Source organism: Notolepis coatsorum (genome assembly GCF_963971535.1).
Source record: "Notolepis coatsorum genome assembly, chromosome: 13".
NCBI classification, from domain to species: domain Eukaryota; kingdom Metazoa; phylum Chordata; class Actinopteri; order Aulopiformes; family Paralepididae; genus Notolepis; species Notolepis coatsorum.
The window spans coordinates 101,937,436-101,956,204 of NC_140177.1; the positions used below are offsets into that span (position 1 = coordinate 101,937,436).

At 44.1% G+C, this 18,769-nt stretch overlaps 1 protein-coding gene across 1 annotated transcript in view; it reads right to left on the reverse strand.

Moving 5' to 3' along the window:
• LOC311239035 (contactin-associated protein-like 2) overlaps nucleotides 1–18,769 on the reverse strand; it is a gene marked incomplete at its 3' end in the record, with an annotated part of 309,018 nt that overhangs the window by 214,147 nt on the left and 76,102 nt on the right. Inside the window, exons 4-6 of the mRNA XM_084327260.1 lie at nucleotides 17,350–17,497; nucleotides 16,650–16,853; nucleotides 15,868–16,052 (exon numbers count right to left, since the gene is read on the reverse strand). Coding sequence (XP_084183386.1) covers nucleotides 15,868–16,052; nucleotides 16,650–16,853; nucleotides 17,350–17,497 — 537 coding nt within the window. The remainder of the gene's footprint in view (nucleotides 1–15,867; nucleotides 16,053–16,649; nucleotides 16,854–17,349; nucleotides 17,498–18,769) is intronic.

An 18,769-nucleotide genomic window follows, 5' to 3' on the forward strand; every position in this document is an offset into this window, starting at 1 on the left:
ATAGGCCGAACAATGACAACGTTCTAGAATATTCCAGTAAAAGGCGATTATCATGGAATGTGTTATTTTTTTTCGTGAAAACTATTGATTTTCAAAATGCTAGAAAACGGAAATGAAGTGATAAAAAAACAATCTGCTACGACAATGTTGACTGGAAAATGAGTCTTTGATAAGCAACGGGCAGATTAGACACATAATTTAAAACATAGATTAGGCGATATTAACGTTAACATTGAAGTGGCCCTGGGCATTCAAGGAGGTAAAAAGGAATTAACCTTGGGCAATCAAAGTGTTAATCAGGTTTTAATCTGTTTCAGGCATAATCCATACATGCATTGAATTGATTAACCTTTGGTTTATACCAGTCATGTTCATCACCCTCTTGTTCATCATCAGATAACAGTGCTTGAACAGATACATGCATTTTCTCAAATTCATTCTACAAAACGTCAAAGGCTTGCAATTGCTCATTAATTTTATCAAGTCACGTCATCAAATCCGTAAAACAGCGCATCTCATCAGACATTTTAAACCCAGTTACAATATCACAATAACGTGTGAGTTACAGTGATGCAATTCAACAATCCACAGATTCAGATTCATCGTAATTCATAATCCACAATCCACGCATAAAGACAGTTCAATTTATGCTTGAATGAAACACAATTCGGGCGCTCCGCCGCAGATACATCCACAGCGAAGAATATGAAACTAATCAGAGCCAAACTCCCGATAGGTTTCATTCATTAAAAATATCCCAGCAGGATTCACATTTGCAATGCTCCGCGTTATTAAAATAACTACATAGTGTGTGTCGCGATAGCGAGCGCCATATCCGTATAACTATGACGTGCATTATTTAGGACAAAGTAAATTCATAGGCTGAATATGATTTATATTATTTTACATTTCAAAAGCCCCCTCTAGAAAAAAAAAAAGCACAAAAACATAATTCAGAATGGTATAATGGGATCTACACTGTGATAATTATTTCAGGAAGCGAGCTGGCATTTCTTTGCGAGGGTGTGGCCATGCAGTTCTGTTTCGTTATGGCTTGCTCAGCACCTGTCTGCATATATCTCGCTTCAGCGTATATACACTGAATAAAAAATTCCATCATGTACCTTTACATGCCAGCATTCATCTGACCACACCCCCATCTGCTTACCTACATAAGCAGGGGTGGGGCCACACACTCATCTCCTTCTCAAATTTCATCCACATGATAGTGCCTGTATACCAATCACTTGGCGAGGAAGAAAGCTGGAGAAAGGAAAACAGAAGAACAAGGAGATACGTTGACATCATATCTTTATTTTCTCTCTCACTATTTTCGAGAAAATACGGCGATATTGTCTTCGTTACTGGAGTGTCTGGATCATTCCGACCTTCACAGGCTTTCGTATTAGGAGCTCACGCCGCTGACATGCTTCCCAGCTACAGTCCTCCTTGCTGCGGCTGGATGGGGTTGCCCTCCGGCAACACAGCTGGACTGTAGGAAGCACCGACTGTTGTGAGAAGCGGTGGTTTCCAGGTTGGGTACGTACTGTTTTGCTTGCGAGCTCTGGTTGTTGTTGATGCTGTGGGGGTTAGCTAACAATTTACGACACGCCGACTCCAGGCTAGGGTCCTCTGCTCGGCTTAAACGGCGGTCGGAGGATCTTGGTCTGACGCCCATGATGGTTAATCTAGTGGGCCGCGACTAGGTCCTGGTGATCCCAGGATTCTCGAGCGGATGCTTCTCTGTCCCGTGCAGGCCCCATCTTTCATATACAAATGAAAGTATACCCTAACGAGGAAATGTGGGCATAGGATCTTCTTTATCGGGAGTTCCATGCTCAAAGCCGGCTGCAGCCCGAATGGGAACTGTGCTGGCCCCGCTGATGTCTGGATCACCGTTTGTAGGAGCCATTCTTGAGTTATTTAATCTTTAAGTTTGTACCATGCAATTATATGAATTATGAAAATGCTTTATGGATTACGAAATATGAAAACGAAAACTGATAATTTGATTGACAAGTCATGATATTATTTACACTGATTATCTTATTGTAACTATTCTTATGATTTGAAACTATGTGCACTTTCCCTTTTAAAGAGACCTACCTGAGCTATCCACATGTGTAGTTTACCTTGATAAGGGGTGGTGGCTTGCGTGGGAGAGGTGGACCGGGAAAGCAAACAGTTTTTGTACCGCACGCACAGACGCACTGCACGCAACGCACGCATGTATTAGATATACGAGTTTTGTTTGTTTTGCTTATTAGAAATAAATGATTGATTCATTGTGACAGCCAAACGGATGGATCAGAATCTTTATTATGTGCACGTAGACTAAAGCTATCCCCGGAGTGGAAGTGGCAAATACGAAAGACAAAATTGTTTGTAAATAGCCACTATATTAAGTACAAAAACTCATGCTGATATTAAAGTCTTTTGCCTGAAAGAAGAGGACTTCAACAAGGACACGTTCGCTTCACCCAGGACCCAGGGAGAAAGAGGATCCCCAACAACAACATTCTACAAGATACTGCATGGTCGTGAGTAATGTTGCATTGCGCACACATGGGAATCCCGCGGGGATATTATGAACTTGAATGACTTAATCTTGGATCCGACGTCATTGTGGAAGGCCTACCAGGGAGGTGGCTTTGATTCAATTATTCTCCGCTGTGGATACATTTGTTTGACCATAACGCACGGACTGCGTTTCATTGTGTTTCACAAGCATAATAATAAACACCGAAGCGTCTTTACGCATGGACTGTGGATGACATTTGCGGGAATTCTGAAGTGTTAAACTGTTGACATTGCATCACTGACGCTGTCACACATTATTGTGATATTTCGACTATAATTAAAATAATGTCTGAAACGGAAATGGCCCAAGAGGCTGAGAGAGAGCTGGTGAAATTGATTGGCTCTCGCAGGGCGAAGCTGGGTGTGTTGACTAGGCGCAAGAATGAGTTGGATGCGCTGTTCGACGGACTTGATGACGTAGACGTGGAAAAGGTGAATGAACATTTGCAAGCCTTTGATGTTTTAATGAATGAATTTGAGAAGATGCACCAATCTGTCCAAGCACTGTTGTATGAAGATGAGAAAGAGGGTGATGAATACGACTGGTATAAACCAAAGGTTCAACAATTCAATTCATTTATGAATGATGTTCGAAACAGAATAAAACCTGGTTATAAAGAACAGGATCAAGTTCGACCTGAGGACAGCATCAGCAGCACATCTAAAAAGACCACTAAATCAACAACCTCAACTCTGCGTATAACACTAGAAACGGAGAGAGCTGCTCTCATTGCAAGATCAGCAGTCATGGAGGAAAAGTGGAAATTAGAGGAAGAAGAGGACAAACTGCAAAAGATGACAAAGGATCTGCATGCAAAAAAGGAACAACTTGAAATGCAGATGGCATTTGCTGAATCTGATGCTAAACTGAAAGTCCTTGATAAATACGACAAAATAAAGGAATCCCAGGCTGAGGTCAAATCATGTGAATCCCAGACAAGGACTCCTACAGATGGCATGAATGAGTATCTTGACCAAATGCAAGCCAGGCAAGATCAACCCCCAATGACAATGGACATTATTGATCCGGGAAGCTCACCCCCCCGCCTGACGATGACAGACAACAGTCCCCCCAGCTAGGAGCTAGGTCAAGGATGCCACCTGACCACTCCATGGAAACGGAATACAGTCAACCCCTGTCACAGGCAGGTCCATATCTGTCGAGGCCATCACATGTTGACCATTTCCCAGTTGGTCCACTAGGGGGAGGCATTCAGCCAGGTGCAGCAACTTACCTGTCCAGGCCATCACACATTACCAATGTCCCAGTTGGTCCACTAGGGGGATGTATTCAGCCAGGTGCAGCAACTTACCTGTCCAGGCCATCACACATTACCAATATCCCAGTTGGTCCACTAGGGGGAGGTATTCAACCAGGTGCACCATCAGGGCATGGTCCCCAAAGTCACCAGAACACATTAGCTACTGTCATGCACAGGCAGAGTCAAATGACAGAACTTCTTGTGCACCAACAAAGGCTGTCATTGCTACCAGCCAGGGAAATCACAACATTTGGAGGAGACCCAATGGAATATCAGTCGTTCATAAGTGCTTTTGAACATGGTATCGAGTCCAACACGGACATCAGTAAGGACAGATTATATTATCTGGAGCAATATACCACTGGCCAACCAAGAGAGCTGGTACGCAGCTGCCAGCACATGGATCCTGCAAGAGGATATGCTGAAGCAAGGCGACTGCTGGAACTGCACTTCGGTGATAAAATAAAAATCACAAGCGCCTATATCCAGAAGGCACTGGATTGGGCTGCTATCAAACCTGAGGATGGGGCAGCACTACAGGCCTTTTCACTATTTCTCTGTGTGTGCTGCAATGCTATGCAGGCCCTAGAGTACATGCATGAACTGGACAATCCATCCAACATGAGAACGGTAATTTCTAAGTTACCCTACAGGCTCAGAGATTCATGGAGATCTGTAGCATGCAGCTATTATGAACGAACCCTGCAAAGAGCAAGATTCACAAACCTGGTTGACTTTTTGGAACGGCAAGTGAGTTATTCTAGACCCAGTATTTTGGAATATTCAAGAGTCTACTCCAAAGGTACAAGGTCTTAAAACAAGGCTGGGTAACCCCCAGCATCAATCCAAGTCATCAGGAAGCAAAGGCAGGAGCAGTTTTGCTACATCAGTGACACCAGTGGAAATGGAGAAGCAAAGGTTGGATGGCAAAGTCAGTTCAAACGCATTTTGTAAGCCATGCTTATTTTGTACTGGAGAACACGCCATGGAGTGTTGTAAGAAAATGATTCTGAAGCCTCATAAGGAGAAGATCGAATTTCTCAGGACAAAGGGAATCTGCTTTGCATGTCTAAACAGAGGACACATGAGCAAGTTGTGTAGGAATCGCCTGACTTGTCGCTCTTGTCAGCTCAAACACCCAACTCTCCTGCACATAAATAGAACAGACAACCCCAGGAAGGAAGAGAGCACCACCACAGCTACAGCTAAAGGTGAGGAAGTTTCCAGCGCCCTGGTCTCACTGCAGGCTTGCGGGCTTACTGGGGCCGGAGGAAAGGAATGTGCTCTAGCCATTCTGCCTATCCAGGTTAAGATGGCTAAAGGAAGCAAAGTTATCAGAACATATGCGTTCCTGGATCATGGAAGCTCTGCTACCTTCTGTACCGAGAGCCTGATGAAGAAGCTGGACGCCAGAGGCCAGAAAACAGAGATACTGCTCAGGACAATGGGCCAGGAACGGCCTGTGAGCAGCTACAGATTGGATGGGCTGGAAGTGAGTGATTTGGAAAGCAATAACTTCTTTGCTCTCCCTGAAGTTTACACACAGCTCGCTATACCAGTCTCACAAGAAAACATACCAACACAAGAGGGTCTAAAAGAATGGCCTTATCTGAAAGACGTACCTCTGACTACTATTGAGGAGGAAGTTGGACTGTTGATTGGGATTAATGCTGTCAAAGCCATGGAGCCATGGGAAATAATTAACAGCAAAGGAAACGGGCCCTATGCAGTGAGAACCTGTCTCGGATGGGTGGTTAATGGTCCCCTGAGCGGCAGCCTGCCCATTGACAAGCACTCGACCACGTACAACATCAAACCGAGTCACCATAGCAAACCTGGAAGAACTTCTCATCAAACAGTACAATCAAGACTTCCCAGAGCGAGGCTACGATGAGAAGGCCGAGCCGTCTGTAGAGGACAAGAAATTCCTGGACATTGCAGCTAAGTCCATCACATTGAAGGATGGTCACTACCAACTACGATTGCCATTTCGCAAAGAGGACGTGAATCTGCCAAATAATAGAAGGATGGCAGAGCAGCGAGCCACGGACCTCATTAAGACATTCAGGAGGGATGAGGCATACTTTGCTGATTATAAAGGGCCCATGAGTGACATCTTGGATAAGGGGCACGCCGAGTGGGTGCCAGAAGGACGGCTGCACAGAGAAGATGGAAAGGTGTGGTACATACCTCACCACGGTGTGTACCACAAGAAGAAAGCGGAAATGCGAAAAAGACTTACGAAGTGGATCAGTAACAGCCGTGCTGTTCTGTCTGCCATTCCAGACGAAGATAAAGCCAAGGAAGTGAAGGAGCTCGATCTCGACAGAGCAGAACTACCGGTGGAACGAGCTCTCGGAATCCAGTGGCATGTGGAAACCGACACCTTCTCCTTCAAGACTGCTACAAAGCAACAACCCTTAACCAGGAGGGGTATTCTGTCTGTGACAAATTCTGTTTACGACCCCATGGGATTCCTCGCCCCACTGGTTCTCCCAGCGAAGAGGATCATGCAAGATCTTTGCAAAATTAATTGTGGATGGGATGACAAGATCCCAGAGGCCCACGCTCGGTCATGGCAGAGATGGTTGGAGGATCTAGGCAAGCTGTCAAACCTCCACATCAGCCGTTGCCTTAAACCCAGTAATTTTGGGTGGAAGAGGAAGAGGTGGAAGAGGTGGAAGAGACAATGCCTGACAGCAGAGGGCATGTACGCAAGGTAAAGGTCAAGACCAAGTACAATATCCTAGAAAGGCCCATCAGCAAACTATGCTTGCTGAAAGAAGCAGATTGACTGACATTGACTAGCCCCTACTGACTTCTTCACGCGCTTGTTTGTTTTTTCCTTTTCGAGGGCAATGCCCGAACCTTTGTTACACTGATGGATTATACCTTTTTTATGGATTATACCTTTTTTATGGATTATACCTTTTTTGTGGATTATACCTTTTTTGTGGATTATACGCTTTTTCGTGGAACATACCCCCTTTTTGGAATATTTCTATTCCTACATGAACTATATAAAGACATGTTCAGGCTCCTGTTAACATATTTGCATAGAATAATTGTCCCTTTTTAGGATAATGGACAATTAGAGGCCGGTATGTAGGAGCCATTCTTGAGTTATTTAATCTTTGAGTTTGTACCATGCAATTATATGAATTATGAAAATGCTTTATGGATTACGAAATATGAAAACGAAAACTGATAATTTGATTGACAAGTCATGATATTATTTACACTGATTATCTTATTGTAACTATTCTTATGATTTGAAACTATGTGCACTTTCCCTTTTAAAGAGACCTACCTGAGCTATCCACCTGTGTAGTTTACCTTGATAAGGGGTGGTGGCTTGCGTGGGAGAGGTGGACCGGGAAAGCAAACAGTTTTTGTACCGCACGCACAGACGCACTGCACGCAACGCACGCATGTATTAGATATACGAGTTTTGTTTGTTTTGCTTATTAGAAATAAATGATTGATTCATTGTGACAGCCAAACGGATGGATCAGAATCTTTATTATGTGCGTGTAGACTAAAGCTATCCCCGGAGTGGAAGTGGCAAATACGAAAGACAAAATTGTTTGTAAATAGCCACTATACCGTTGAAAACTGTGTTCTGACGTTCTTTTTCCTCTTAGGGGAGGGACTTGGACAAGCGGCCTGTCTGAAGTGTGGCTTGTTATGTCATTGTATACAGTTCAGGTGATAGCTGCTTAGCTTGCGTGCTAGTTGTGGACTACTGTGTTAGCCAGTCAGCTGTTAGCTGCGGCACTAGCCCGCTGTGTACCAGGCTAGTAACGTTACTCTCGTCGTCAACACAGGGATGCTGTGTTCAACTGCGGTGCCCCGTTAGCCGGATTGCAGTTCGCTTGGCCTGCGTTCAGGGTAGGAAGGTCCCGACCGGACCTTAAACACTTCTTCTTTCCTTCCCTTCTAAATGTTTTGTAATAACGATGTTTTCCAAAACGGGTGTTGCTGCAATACATTGAGGATACGATGCGTGTTGTGTGTGAATTGTCTTGTCACTGGTATAGCTTCTTCTCCATAGAAATCGGGTTGTTGTTTTACATGTGTAAAAATGATCTGGTTAGTTATGTTGAGAACATGTGTGTTCATGTTCCGTGAACTCACAACTAAGGGGGTTAATTAACCTATAAAGCTATGCTTAGTGACATATGAGTGAAGAATGAATTCTTTTCTCCGCCTGTAATGACAATGAACAGTGTGTTCACATATTAACAGGGTTACCTGTTCAATTTGGCCGTATCAAGGGTAAGGTAGGAGGGGTGATCCCCCCGGTTTCCCTGGGGCTTCCCCACCCTCCTCTCAGACATGTTGTTTACAATATATTGTGTCACTGTGTTTGTGGGGATACGATGTAACCCTTAGCTTAATTGCTGGGGTTGTGCTAACCGCTTGAGAAACTATATTTTCCTAAAGAAAAGATTGTTTGGTCGCTTATCGTGTGTGCTTAGCAAGGCCTGTGGCCGATACATAATCGAGGATTCTGTATTTTCTCGTTATGAAAAACAGCGTTCCTCTGTAGCAAGAGTGTACTTTGCCATTTTTTGTTGTGATAAAGGGTTGTGTGTGTCTTGTGATCTACAACTGGGTTAGGTTGGCCACAGAAGCACATGTGTAAGTCTGGTAGAGCCATATGAAATCCGCGATCACGGAATCGCGGACGGAATCGCGGAATTGAGCAATAAAAATGGAATTACCTGTTAAACGTGGAATATTGCAGAATTTGCCATAATTTGGACTGTAATTCCGTTTTCGGGATAACGGTGGAACGTTTGGTGCAAAGCAAACATGACCGGGACGCTAAAGCGTGTTACACCGCGCGCGTCACTTCCACACTGCTTCACAACAACACAGCAATGTCCAAGGCAAGCGTGTAGCTGCTCCGGTATTAACAGCATCCAAAAAGCTACGAAATACCACACTAAACCCTAAATTCAGAGCAGAGCAGTATCCGAATGATTTTTATGCCTCCGGCGATAAGTTGTTTTGTAAATATTGTCAACATACTGTGATTGGACCCGCAAAAATACGTGCGATGATCATTTGGTCTCGAAAGGGCATGTCAAAAACAAGGGGAAACACCGTGCTTCCCAAAACACTATAGATGGAAATGATAGCTTCTAGAAGTTCTAGCTAAATCTGGTGCACCCATCCATTTGTTTAATGCAAACGATTGTCATTATACACTGCCCTTTATAATCTAAATAAACTTAAATAGCTATGAAACGTTACAGTACATAGGACTATAGATGGAAATGATAGCTTCTTGCTAAATCTGGTGCACTCATCCATTTGTTTAATGCAAACGATTGTCATTATACACTGCCCTTTATAATCTAAATAAACTTAAATAGCTATGAAACGTTACAGTACATAGGACTATAGATGGAAATTATAGCTTCTTGCTAAATCTGGTGCACTCATCCATTTGTTTAATGCAAACGATTGTCATTATACACTGCCCTTTACAATCTAAATAAACTTAAATAGCTATGAAACGTTACAGTACATAGGACTATAGATGGAAATGATAGCTTCTTGCTAAATCTAGTGCACCCATCCATTTGTTTAATGCAAACGATTGTCATTATACACCGTCCTTTATAATCGAAATAAACTAAACTAAAGGTGCCTAAATTATGCATTACTATATTTCATCACAATATAATAGATATAGCTAGGTTACTGACGTTGTCATTGTGATAATGTCAGTAGTAGCTAGCTGTATCTATTGTTTACACTTGAAATATGTATTTTTATTTTGTCACAATATTAATTGAAAAATATTGTGTAAAATTGAACTGTGTTTCTGAGTTGCAGCACTTAAAAACATTAAAAAAGACTGTTATATCTTATTGAATTGTGGACATTTATTCATTCCCACTTATTAGACACAATTTCTGATGGTAAAATGAGCGTAAAAAGCAAAATACAGAATTCTGCAATATTAAAACGGAAAAAACGGAATTTGGGAAAAAATAAAATGGAATTTGGAAAATAATAAAACGGATTTCATATGGCTCTAAAGTCTGGTACCGGGGCTCTTAAAGGGGCCCTCTCTATTCTGTGTTTTCTTTAGTAAAAATCAGATAGCAGGTTAGCACATGAGCTATGTGAAGCTGTTAGACACTTCATGTAGCTGACTATGACTGTGTCATGCTCTTTTTTGTCATTACATTGTATCATGGGTGTGGGGTCGTAAAGGGGTGAACTGGTAATCCTTTCCTCCCCTTTTCTGATTGGTCAGGGGTTAAAACCTCCTGTCCTTCAAGGTTCCTGTCACGTTGCTGTTCGGCACGTTACAGGGTAAGAGGGGGGGAGGGAGTTTCCTGGTCCCACGCCCTGGAAGATTGGGCGTGTGCACCGCAGGAATTCCCCCGCCATAGAGTAAGTCACTGTGCGCGTCTCTGTTGGTAAGACTTCCGTGAGTTGTTCAGGTCCATGTTATTGATCTGTTTCAGGGAGTTGTCAGAGCTCCTCCTCACGAAGCTCCTCCTCGGGCCTTCTGTGAGTTAGGACTCTCCTTCCCTGTGAGGGAGCCTCCTCAGAGTTCAGAGCCTCCTCCTCAGATTGTCAAGGTGAGTAGAACTTCAAAAAGGAGTTCTGCTCTATTGTGTGTGTATTCGATTCAATTCGATTATTGAGTGTGTATTGGTTCAGTGCCTCCTCCTCGGAGAACCCTAACCCAAATATTACATAGCTCAATGTTGCAATATATTCTTTTCAATCTATACAGCTCGCGTGGGAAGTCTCTCTGGGGATTTCCGTCTCCTCCCTATGGCGAGGGTGGTGGGATGTAAAAATGTAAATAATTTTTACCCTCAGCTGCGTCACGTGCGATTCATGTCAGTCTGTGTTTCTTTCTTTTTTGAATAAAAAGAGGAAGGTACATGAAGCACGACGGCTCCGTGTCGTTCTCCCAGGCGACTTGGAGGAACAATGTTTGGTGTCTTGCTAGACTATGCATTGATGTGTTTGGGTCTTGACGCATACATAGTGCTGGATCGGTGTGCTTCTGTTAAAGAATCACGCAGGGGCTAAGTGCGCCTTGGTTGCTTGTTAAAACGGCGTTTTTATAGGGCAACTGGGATGGAGTTTTGTCTCTTCCGAGCGCCAGTTTACTAGGTTGTCTCGATGAATTCTCGTTCATATCTGGGAGATGTTAACGGAATAGATCTGAACATAGGTAGAGGGGTCTCACGCCCTTGGGGTGGGCCACTGAGCACGGTCCAAATGGGACCGTCTGGGTGGCGCCCTCTTTTCATGTTTTAGATCGACACGCATACCTACCCCCTCTCCTGGAGTGGGCATGTCGGCGTGGTTAGGCCACGGGACTGGTCTGGTCATGCTGGTCCAGGTCAGTTAACCCGTTGTCCGCCGGGGATGCAGATCTGCTGTTCTGGTACCCTGAGGGACTTGTGCTTTTTTCGCGGGGAAAAATGCCAGGTCGGTCCGGGTGTCACAGGGTTAGGCGTTATGGAGACCCTTTGTTGGGTCCATGTTGTACTCTGCACTATCGTAATGGCTTACGGCCATACCAACCTGTACACGCCCGATCTCGTCCGATCTCGGAAGCTAAGCAGGTTTGGTCCTGGTTAGTACTTGGTTGGGAGACCGCCTGGGAATACCAAGTGCAGTGTGCTTAGGGCTGGTTCTCCATTATTTTTGCTCCTCTCTCACGCGTGGCGAAGAGGGGGCTGTTGGGGTGGTCTTGGACCTCCTCTGGTAACCCTGTGCTTCCCGTGCCGCCGGGTCCGGTCTGAAGTAAAGTTTCGTTGATACCGTAGGCCTGGGATAACTCTTTTTTGAAAACTGAAACACTTGTACTGCGGTATAGCCAGTGTATACCCGCAGGTGTGTTTTGGAGTTTTTTCTTGAGGGGTTATAGGAACAACCACCGTCTGTACAGAGAGGGTGGTTGATGCCCTGGTGTGTTGGAGCAGAGTCAACTCCCGGGTTACCCGGTTGAGTGTGCCCCTGCACGTTCATGACGTCTGCCAATCATGTCAGCCTTCTCTGCCTCGACCCCTCTGGGTGGTTTTTTTTTAATGGAGGCTTCGTCATGGTGATCAACAACGCCAGCAAACGCCCCTTCCGCCGGGGGGGCTGTTTTCAGCTGACTCCTTTGGCGCCTGTCTCGTCCGCAGTGCTCCAGGCTCAGGTTACAGCCTGTTGCCTGGTTTCCCCGGTGCACTGCCTGCTTCCGTTGGTTAACCTTGAGTGCTTACGGCCATGCTGACTGCCTGTTCTGCAGGGTCAGTGTGCCAGGCGGTGTGCTATTGGGGGGAAAGGGCCCGCTCTTGGAGGGGCCTTATCCGAATACGCTGGCGATGTGGGGGGCGGTGTTTGCTCTTGACCCCGTGATTTTGGGGGCAGTAACGAGGTTGTTCCTTACGTTCGTTCCCGGGTGGCATGCGGGTTGTGCGTGTGTGTAGTCGTGGGGTCAAGCCACGGTCTGCTCACCCTGTGCGTTGAGTGCCTCTTCGCACGGTCGGATCCGTCGCCCTCCCGTGAACCTCCAATAGGGGGGGGTATCCTCCATTAGGGAGGGTCGGGGCGGGCTCGGTCCTCCCCGGTCTGATGGTTGTGGGGGGCCTCAGCGGGGTACATTTGTCGGGCTATGGCTCCGCTCAGCCCCTGTTATGCAGACAGGTGCTGAGCAAGCCATAACGAAACAGAACGAAGGGTTATGTATATAACCCAGTTCTGTGAGTTATGGTGCGCTCAGCACCTGGATGCCGCTGCAGCCCTTGATTTTTCATTGTGGTGAAATTTGTTGGGAAGGAGATGAGTGTGTGGCCCCAACCCTGCTTATGTAGGTAAGCGGATGGGGGTGTAGTCAGATGAATGCTGGCATGTAAAGGTACATGGTGGAATTTTTTATTCAGTGTAAATACGCTGAAGCGAGATATATGCAGACAGGTGCTGAGCGCACCATAACTCACAGAACTGGGTTATATACATAACCCTTCGTTTATCCAGCTAACTGAACTTAACCCTGCTCTGGAGCAGGTTCAAACTTTCTGATTTGTTACCATGGTGATTTAGACAATCCGACGTCGGGGAACGGAAAGTTCTGGCTTAAGTCAAGCTATGCTGAAAATTATCCGGCTAACTCAGTTAGCCAGGTACGAGGAACAGGGCTCAGGAGAATGAATTATCTGGACCATAACAGTAAATACACGTACAGCCTTCCAAATAACAGATCCTGGTTCAGATTTCATTTAAGATAAGATGTCTGTATGCACCCGGGTTTCACTCTCTCAAACATCTGCGTAGCCTGTATGTGAATAAACAGAATATTCTGTATCATAATATTATTACACAGGCCGTGAAAACCACAATGGAATGTGATGAGGTCCACGCTTCAGCATTCCTCTTCACACAAGTGTACCGTCATATCCAAGGTATCGCATTCGGGTTTCTCAAAATCGTGATGAGAGTTTATCTGTGATTATTACAATGAATTAGGGCTGACCCCTATTAGTCGATTAGTCGACTAATCGACCGAAAGGAGCCGTAGTCGACTGCCAACCTCTTAGTCGAATACAAAAAAAATAAAAAATACCAAAAAAATATAGTAATTTAAAAAAAAAATCATTCTTTCCAAAAGAAAAGAGGCATAGAAGCATGGCTAACGGTAATGGCACGCATACCAGAGGCTAACTGCCTAAGAAAACAGGCACAGAAAGAGGATTTCACCCATCTAATGAACACACAAGATGTATCCATCAGTGGACCAATTGCATGCCTTTGCAGAGGACAAGAAGCCTTCCGTTGACTCCTTCAGACATTAAGCACCCCCCACATCCCAAATGGAATGATACAAAAATGTAAGTAAAAAAAAATAATACTTTTTTTCAACAAAAAGAAATTTCATAGCCGACTAATAGCCGACTATCGGCTAATTTCGGCCAATCATAGTCGACTATCCAAATCCTTAGTCGGGGACAGCCCTACAATGAATGATGTTTCTGTGAGTCATACTTGAATATCCTTAAATGATGTGTGTGCATCTACTGTACATGCAATGAGTGAGGGCAAATCAGCATGATAATGACCTTGGCTTCTCTGTGTGGGATGCAGCGATGAAAGCCCTAAGGGAAAATTCACTGTAAAAAAGAATGTACATTGTGCTATTCCAATCATCTTGGGACAGGCAAGTCAATATCTATAAACACAGACAAGTCTACTACATTAAATTAGTTTTATTTAAATGTAGGGGTTACAGGTTAGCAGCTCTGAATCAGAAATTACTGGGTACAGTCATAGTGTCTCATGGCCAGTACATACTGTACAGAGAGACTCAGAAGGAGCTTCTATCCCCAGGCCATCAGGATGCTCAATGACAATGACACTATGTAACACAACCCATCATCTACACTCACTGCACACACATCCACATGTACACACTCACTTTAAACAAACACTCACCTTACCACCCACTTTACTCACTTTAACCACTTTAACACACTTTATATTTATCTATTATTAAAGAGATTTGCACTACATTCATACCTCATTTGCACCTTACCCTAAGTTTTGTACCTCATTTCATTTCTGCATTGTACCTCACTGTTACTCATTTTACTCTGTATTGTATATTGTATATATGTATATTGACTGAACATTTCTTTCCTTACTTTTTATTTACTTCTTAATAACTTTTTTTAGTTACTTTTTTTTACTGTATGTAGCACACTCTCAGGGGCTCATACAGAAACAAGCATTTCATCATAAAGTATTCTGTATTTTATTATGACAAATAATAAACAAACTTGAAACTAGTGTCACTAGTTTGTCTCTTGATGACATCATCATCAATAGTATTTCCTTCCTGGTATTCAGCTTAAGGAGAGACTTTGTTCATATTCTCACAAATCACAACTGAGCTGAAGAGTAGTATTAAAGAAATAACACATGTGAATTCTATTTTAGGGTGGATTTTTGATTGAAAGTGTGTTCAGATGGAACACATTGAGACAAATAGAAGCGGCACAATCGTGTGAAGTCAACGGAAGGAGCGGAATGGAGCGAGATGGACACAACTTGGCTCTGGTGCCGAGAAACGACTGTGAGATGAACAAGAGATGAGCCTGGCATGATGAAGTAACCAATGGGCACCGTCCTCACAGTGAATAGGATATGCTGAGAACGCTCCGTTGCCTGTAAATATTGAACGGCTCACATTTAGGAATGTTTCTGTAAATGTGTTGAGACCAAAGCATGTGTTTCGGTCTTGCTAGTTTGTGTTTCAAGTCAAGCAGTCAGACTCACTGGAGCAAAGCGAGCCAGAGTGTATCTTTGTGCTGTATCTGAATCTATTACACACGGGGGGGGGAGGAGCCTAAAGGCTTCTGCATGCGTTTGCACAATCTATTCAATGCATTCCCCTTGTTAAGTATAGATTTCAAGGAAGAGGTGAGAGCAAGGAACAATTACATACAGTTCACTACTTCACATTGTTCCCCTCGTTACATTTGAACAAATCACCAAATGCATACCGAGGCTGTGGCTTATAAGGAAATAGGACATAATTCTATAGACCTTGTTGGACTATGCAGGCGGTAGTACTGTATATAGCATTGTGGACACAAGATAATAGCTGGTGTATCGTTACAATTGCACGTGTTGGATGTAGAGGGAACAAGGACACATCATAGATGTGAAGTGTTGCAGGCTTTAAGGTGGAGATGAGGTCCGTGTTGTTTTAGCTCTGGGTGCCCTTTGAGCACAGATTTGACAGCACAACACAAACACACATGCATACATGATGAAAGAGTAACATCGCACATCGACTGTGATATTGGCTGAATGGAAAAACACTCTCTCTTCCTCTCGCATCAACAAATAGGCAATAGCAAACTTAAATACTTAGCTAACCTATAAACACATCTCAGACTGTCAGTAAAATGTACTGGTTTTCTACTGATTGTAATGATAAAATGATCATCATCCCATTGAGCAGGTATTATTTTTGTGTAACAATAGTTACCTCAAAATCTAGGTCGAGGTGGTCAAACTCTCCATTGGTCCTGAACTGCTGCATGTGGTGGTCCAGGGTGAAGTTGACGTTTCTACGGTAACGTTCTATGACAACAGAATGCCAGTGATCATCGTCCAATAGGCTCCCGCTGGTCACTGAGGTGTGGCCCTGGATGGAACCGTATTGGTTGCTGCCTGGAGGGGAGACAGACAATCAGACGGTCAAAAAGATGCTGATGAAGTGGTTTTGCTTCATGTTTTAGGTGATAGTATTAATATTAATATGAAGTATTTATTTCACAAAAAGTCAATCATAATCAGCTTGATATATGTAAAAATATGAATTCATAAATTTCTGGTATAAAAACTACATTATAACTATATTATAAACTATATAAACTAGTTACTGTGTAACTATAATCTTATCCGGCTACTCTGGAAAATAAAGTTATAGATATTTTGCTATTCATCTCCATCTCTGAACTACAACCACAGACACAACTGTCCACTGCTACGTTAGAACCCCAAAAGCCCTAATAAAACTACATTATCCAGGTTGGTTCCTGCAGACCTCTAGGGAAATGTAGTATTTTTAAATTTTGTATCATGTTTTTTTCCTTATGCTGTCGGAACCAGAACCCCAAAATACTTTATAAAAACGACATTACCCAGATTGATGTTGAGCTGTAGTTGGGCCCTGTGGAACTCTAGGAAAATGTATTCATTTTACCATGTTTTTTTCCTTATGCTGTTGGAACCAAACCCCCAAAAGACCTTCCAAAACTACATTACCCAGGTTGATGCTGAGCTGTAGCCGGGCCCTGCGGAGCTCTAGGGAGATGTAGTCCCCCTGCTGTCCCTCTCCGTGCAGCAGCACCCCGTCTCCAGCCGTGGTCCTGAACTTCAAGGAGATCACATCTTTCAAGATCTTCATCTTCTTGCTCCTGAAGCGGTAGGAGATCACTCCATGGCCGTCAAAACTGATCACATCAGCCCCTAATGGGAGGGAAAGAGACATGGATTATCTGTCTCTCTCTGGGCACTGAGAGAAAGCTCAGTCAAATGAAGAGGTTTGTATAACTGTATCATTCTGTGTCACTCTCTCTCCCTCTTTTTCCCCTCTCTCCCTCTGCCCCCCCTCTCTCCCTCTTTCCCCCTCGCTCTCCCTCTTTACCCATCTATCACCCTCTCTCTCCCTCTTTCCCCATCTATCTCCCTTTTCCCCTCTCTCTCTTTCCCCGGACCCCATCTCTCTCCCTCTTGCCCTCTCTCTCTCCCTCTTTCCCTTTATCTCCCCTCTCTGCCCCCTCTCTCTCCCCCTCTCTCTCTCTCTCTCTCTCTCTCTCTCTCTCTCTCTCTCTCTCTCTCTCTCTCTCTCTCTCTCTCTCTCTCTCTCTCTCTCTCTCTCTCTCTCTCTCTCCCCCCCACTCTATCTGCCCCCCCTTTCCCCCTCTCTCTCTTTCTCCCCCCCTCTCATGTTGTCTCTACTCACAGTATGAGCATCCATAGACCTCCACTCTGAGTCCTATGCGTCCCTCCTCACTCCACTCCAGTGGTATAAAGCGAATGTGTCGGGCCAGGATGGCATGCTGTAGCTCGTGGCGCAACACGCTCTCACTGTTGGCGTTACCTGGAAATGCCTAAAATACAAGCAAATAACACACAAGTGTATAAACAGAACACCATATACTTATTCCTGCTCCGGTCAGACGCAAACCTTATATTTCCAAAATGGGCTTTTGTTTCATGAATGACCAAAACGCAACCCTACAGTCCAGTGGTGTAGCACTAGCTGAGGAGGTGGGTCTTTAGCCTGCGGGCAACTCAGATATCTGTCTATATTTCTATGGATATTTAAGAGTTTCCACTTTACAGACATTCCCAATTTATGCTAAACCCATGCAATTTTGGGGCAAAGCCATGCAGTTTCTTGCATTCAGTACAAGTGTGTTATTTTCGCCTATTTAAAAATTGTATAATGTGTATTTGCCTATTTTTGCATAGGCTACTGGGATCCCTAGATATATTGGGTATGACTGGAAACCTGAGACTCTTGTGGATCCATCTGTATTGATGTTAGTCCCCATTAGTGTTGTCAAAAATATCGAAGTATCGATACATATCGATACTGAATATTTAAAACGGCTTCGATACTCATTTCCCGAAATACCGATACTTTCTGCAGTATCGGTACCAGCTGGCGAGTGTTCTACAGCAAGTTGTTGACGCGCTGTTCAGAGCACGCTTGCCCCTCCGCCTGCTCCAGCCCTCCCCCTCACAGAGTCGTCTTCAGTTTGTATTTGTAAACAAACATTTTAGCTGCAGAAGATGGCAAATGCAGAGCCTCCGCAACGTGTGCTTGTGGATAAAGAAAACAGCAGAAGTGCTGTTTGGAGGTACTTCGGGTTTGAAGTAAACAACGAAGGACAAGCTAAAGCTGCCCAATGCTATTTGCAAGCGGTGTTAGAGCAGTGCCAGCGCGGATCTCCATAAAGAAATGAAAGAGGTTCGTGACAGCTGCTCTTTCAACATCACTGTGACTGAAGCATTAAACCATTAACTCTAGTTTAATACATGATACGTTGTCTACTGATGGCGCATAATATCAACAGCTGATTCGTTGTAACGTTAAAGCTACCAGCTAACGTTAGCTACTGCTAGCAGTTAGCTCCGTTAGCTTAGCTGCCCATTTATAATTACTGCATGGAAACGGAGTAACGTTAACGTTTAAACGTTATGTCGAGGTCATACAATACTACAGTCGACATAAGGTTAACGTTACCCCGTTTCCATCAAGTGTTTAAATAGCAGCAATCTTGTTGAAAATGTAACGTTACTAAAAATGCTCCGAGCATATTCTCTCTCTCTCTCTCTCTCTCTCTCTCTCTCTCTCTCTCTCTCTCTCTCTCTCT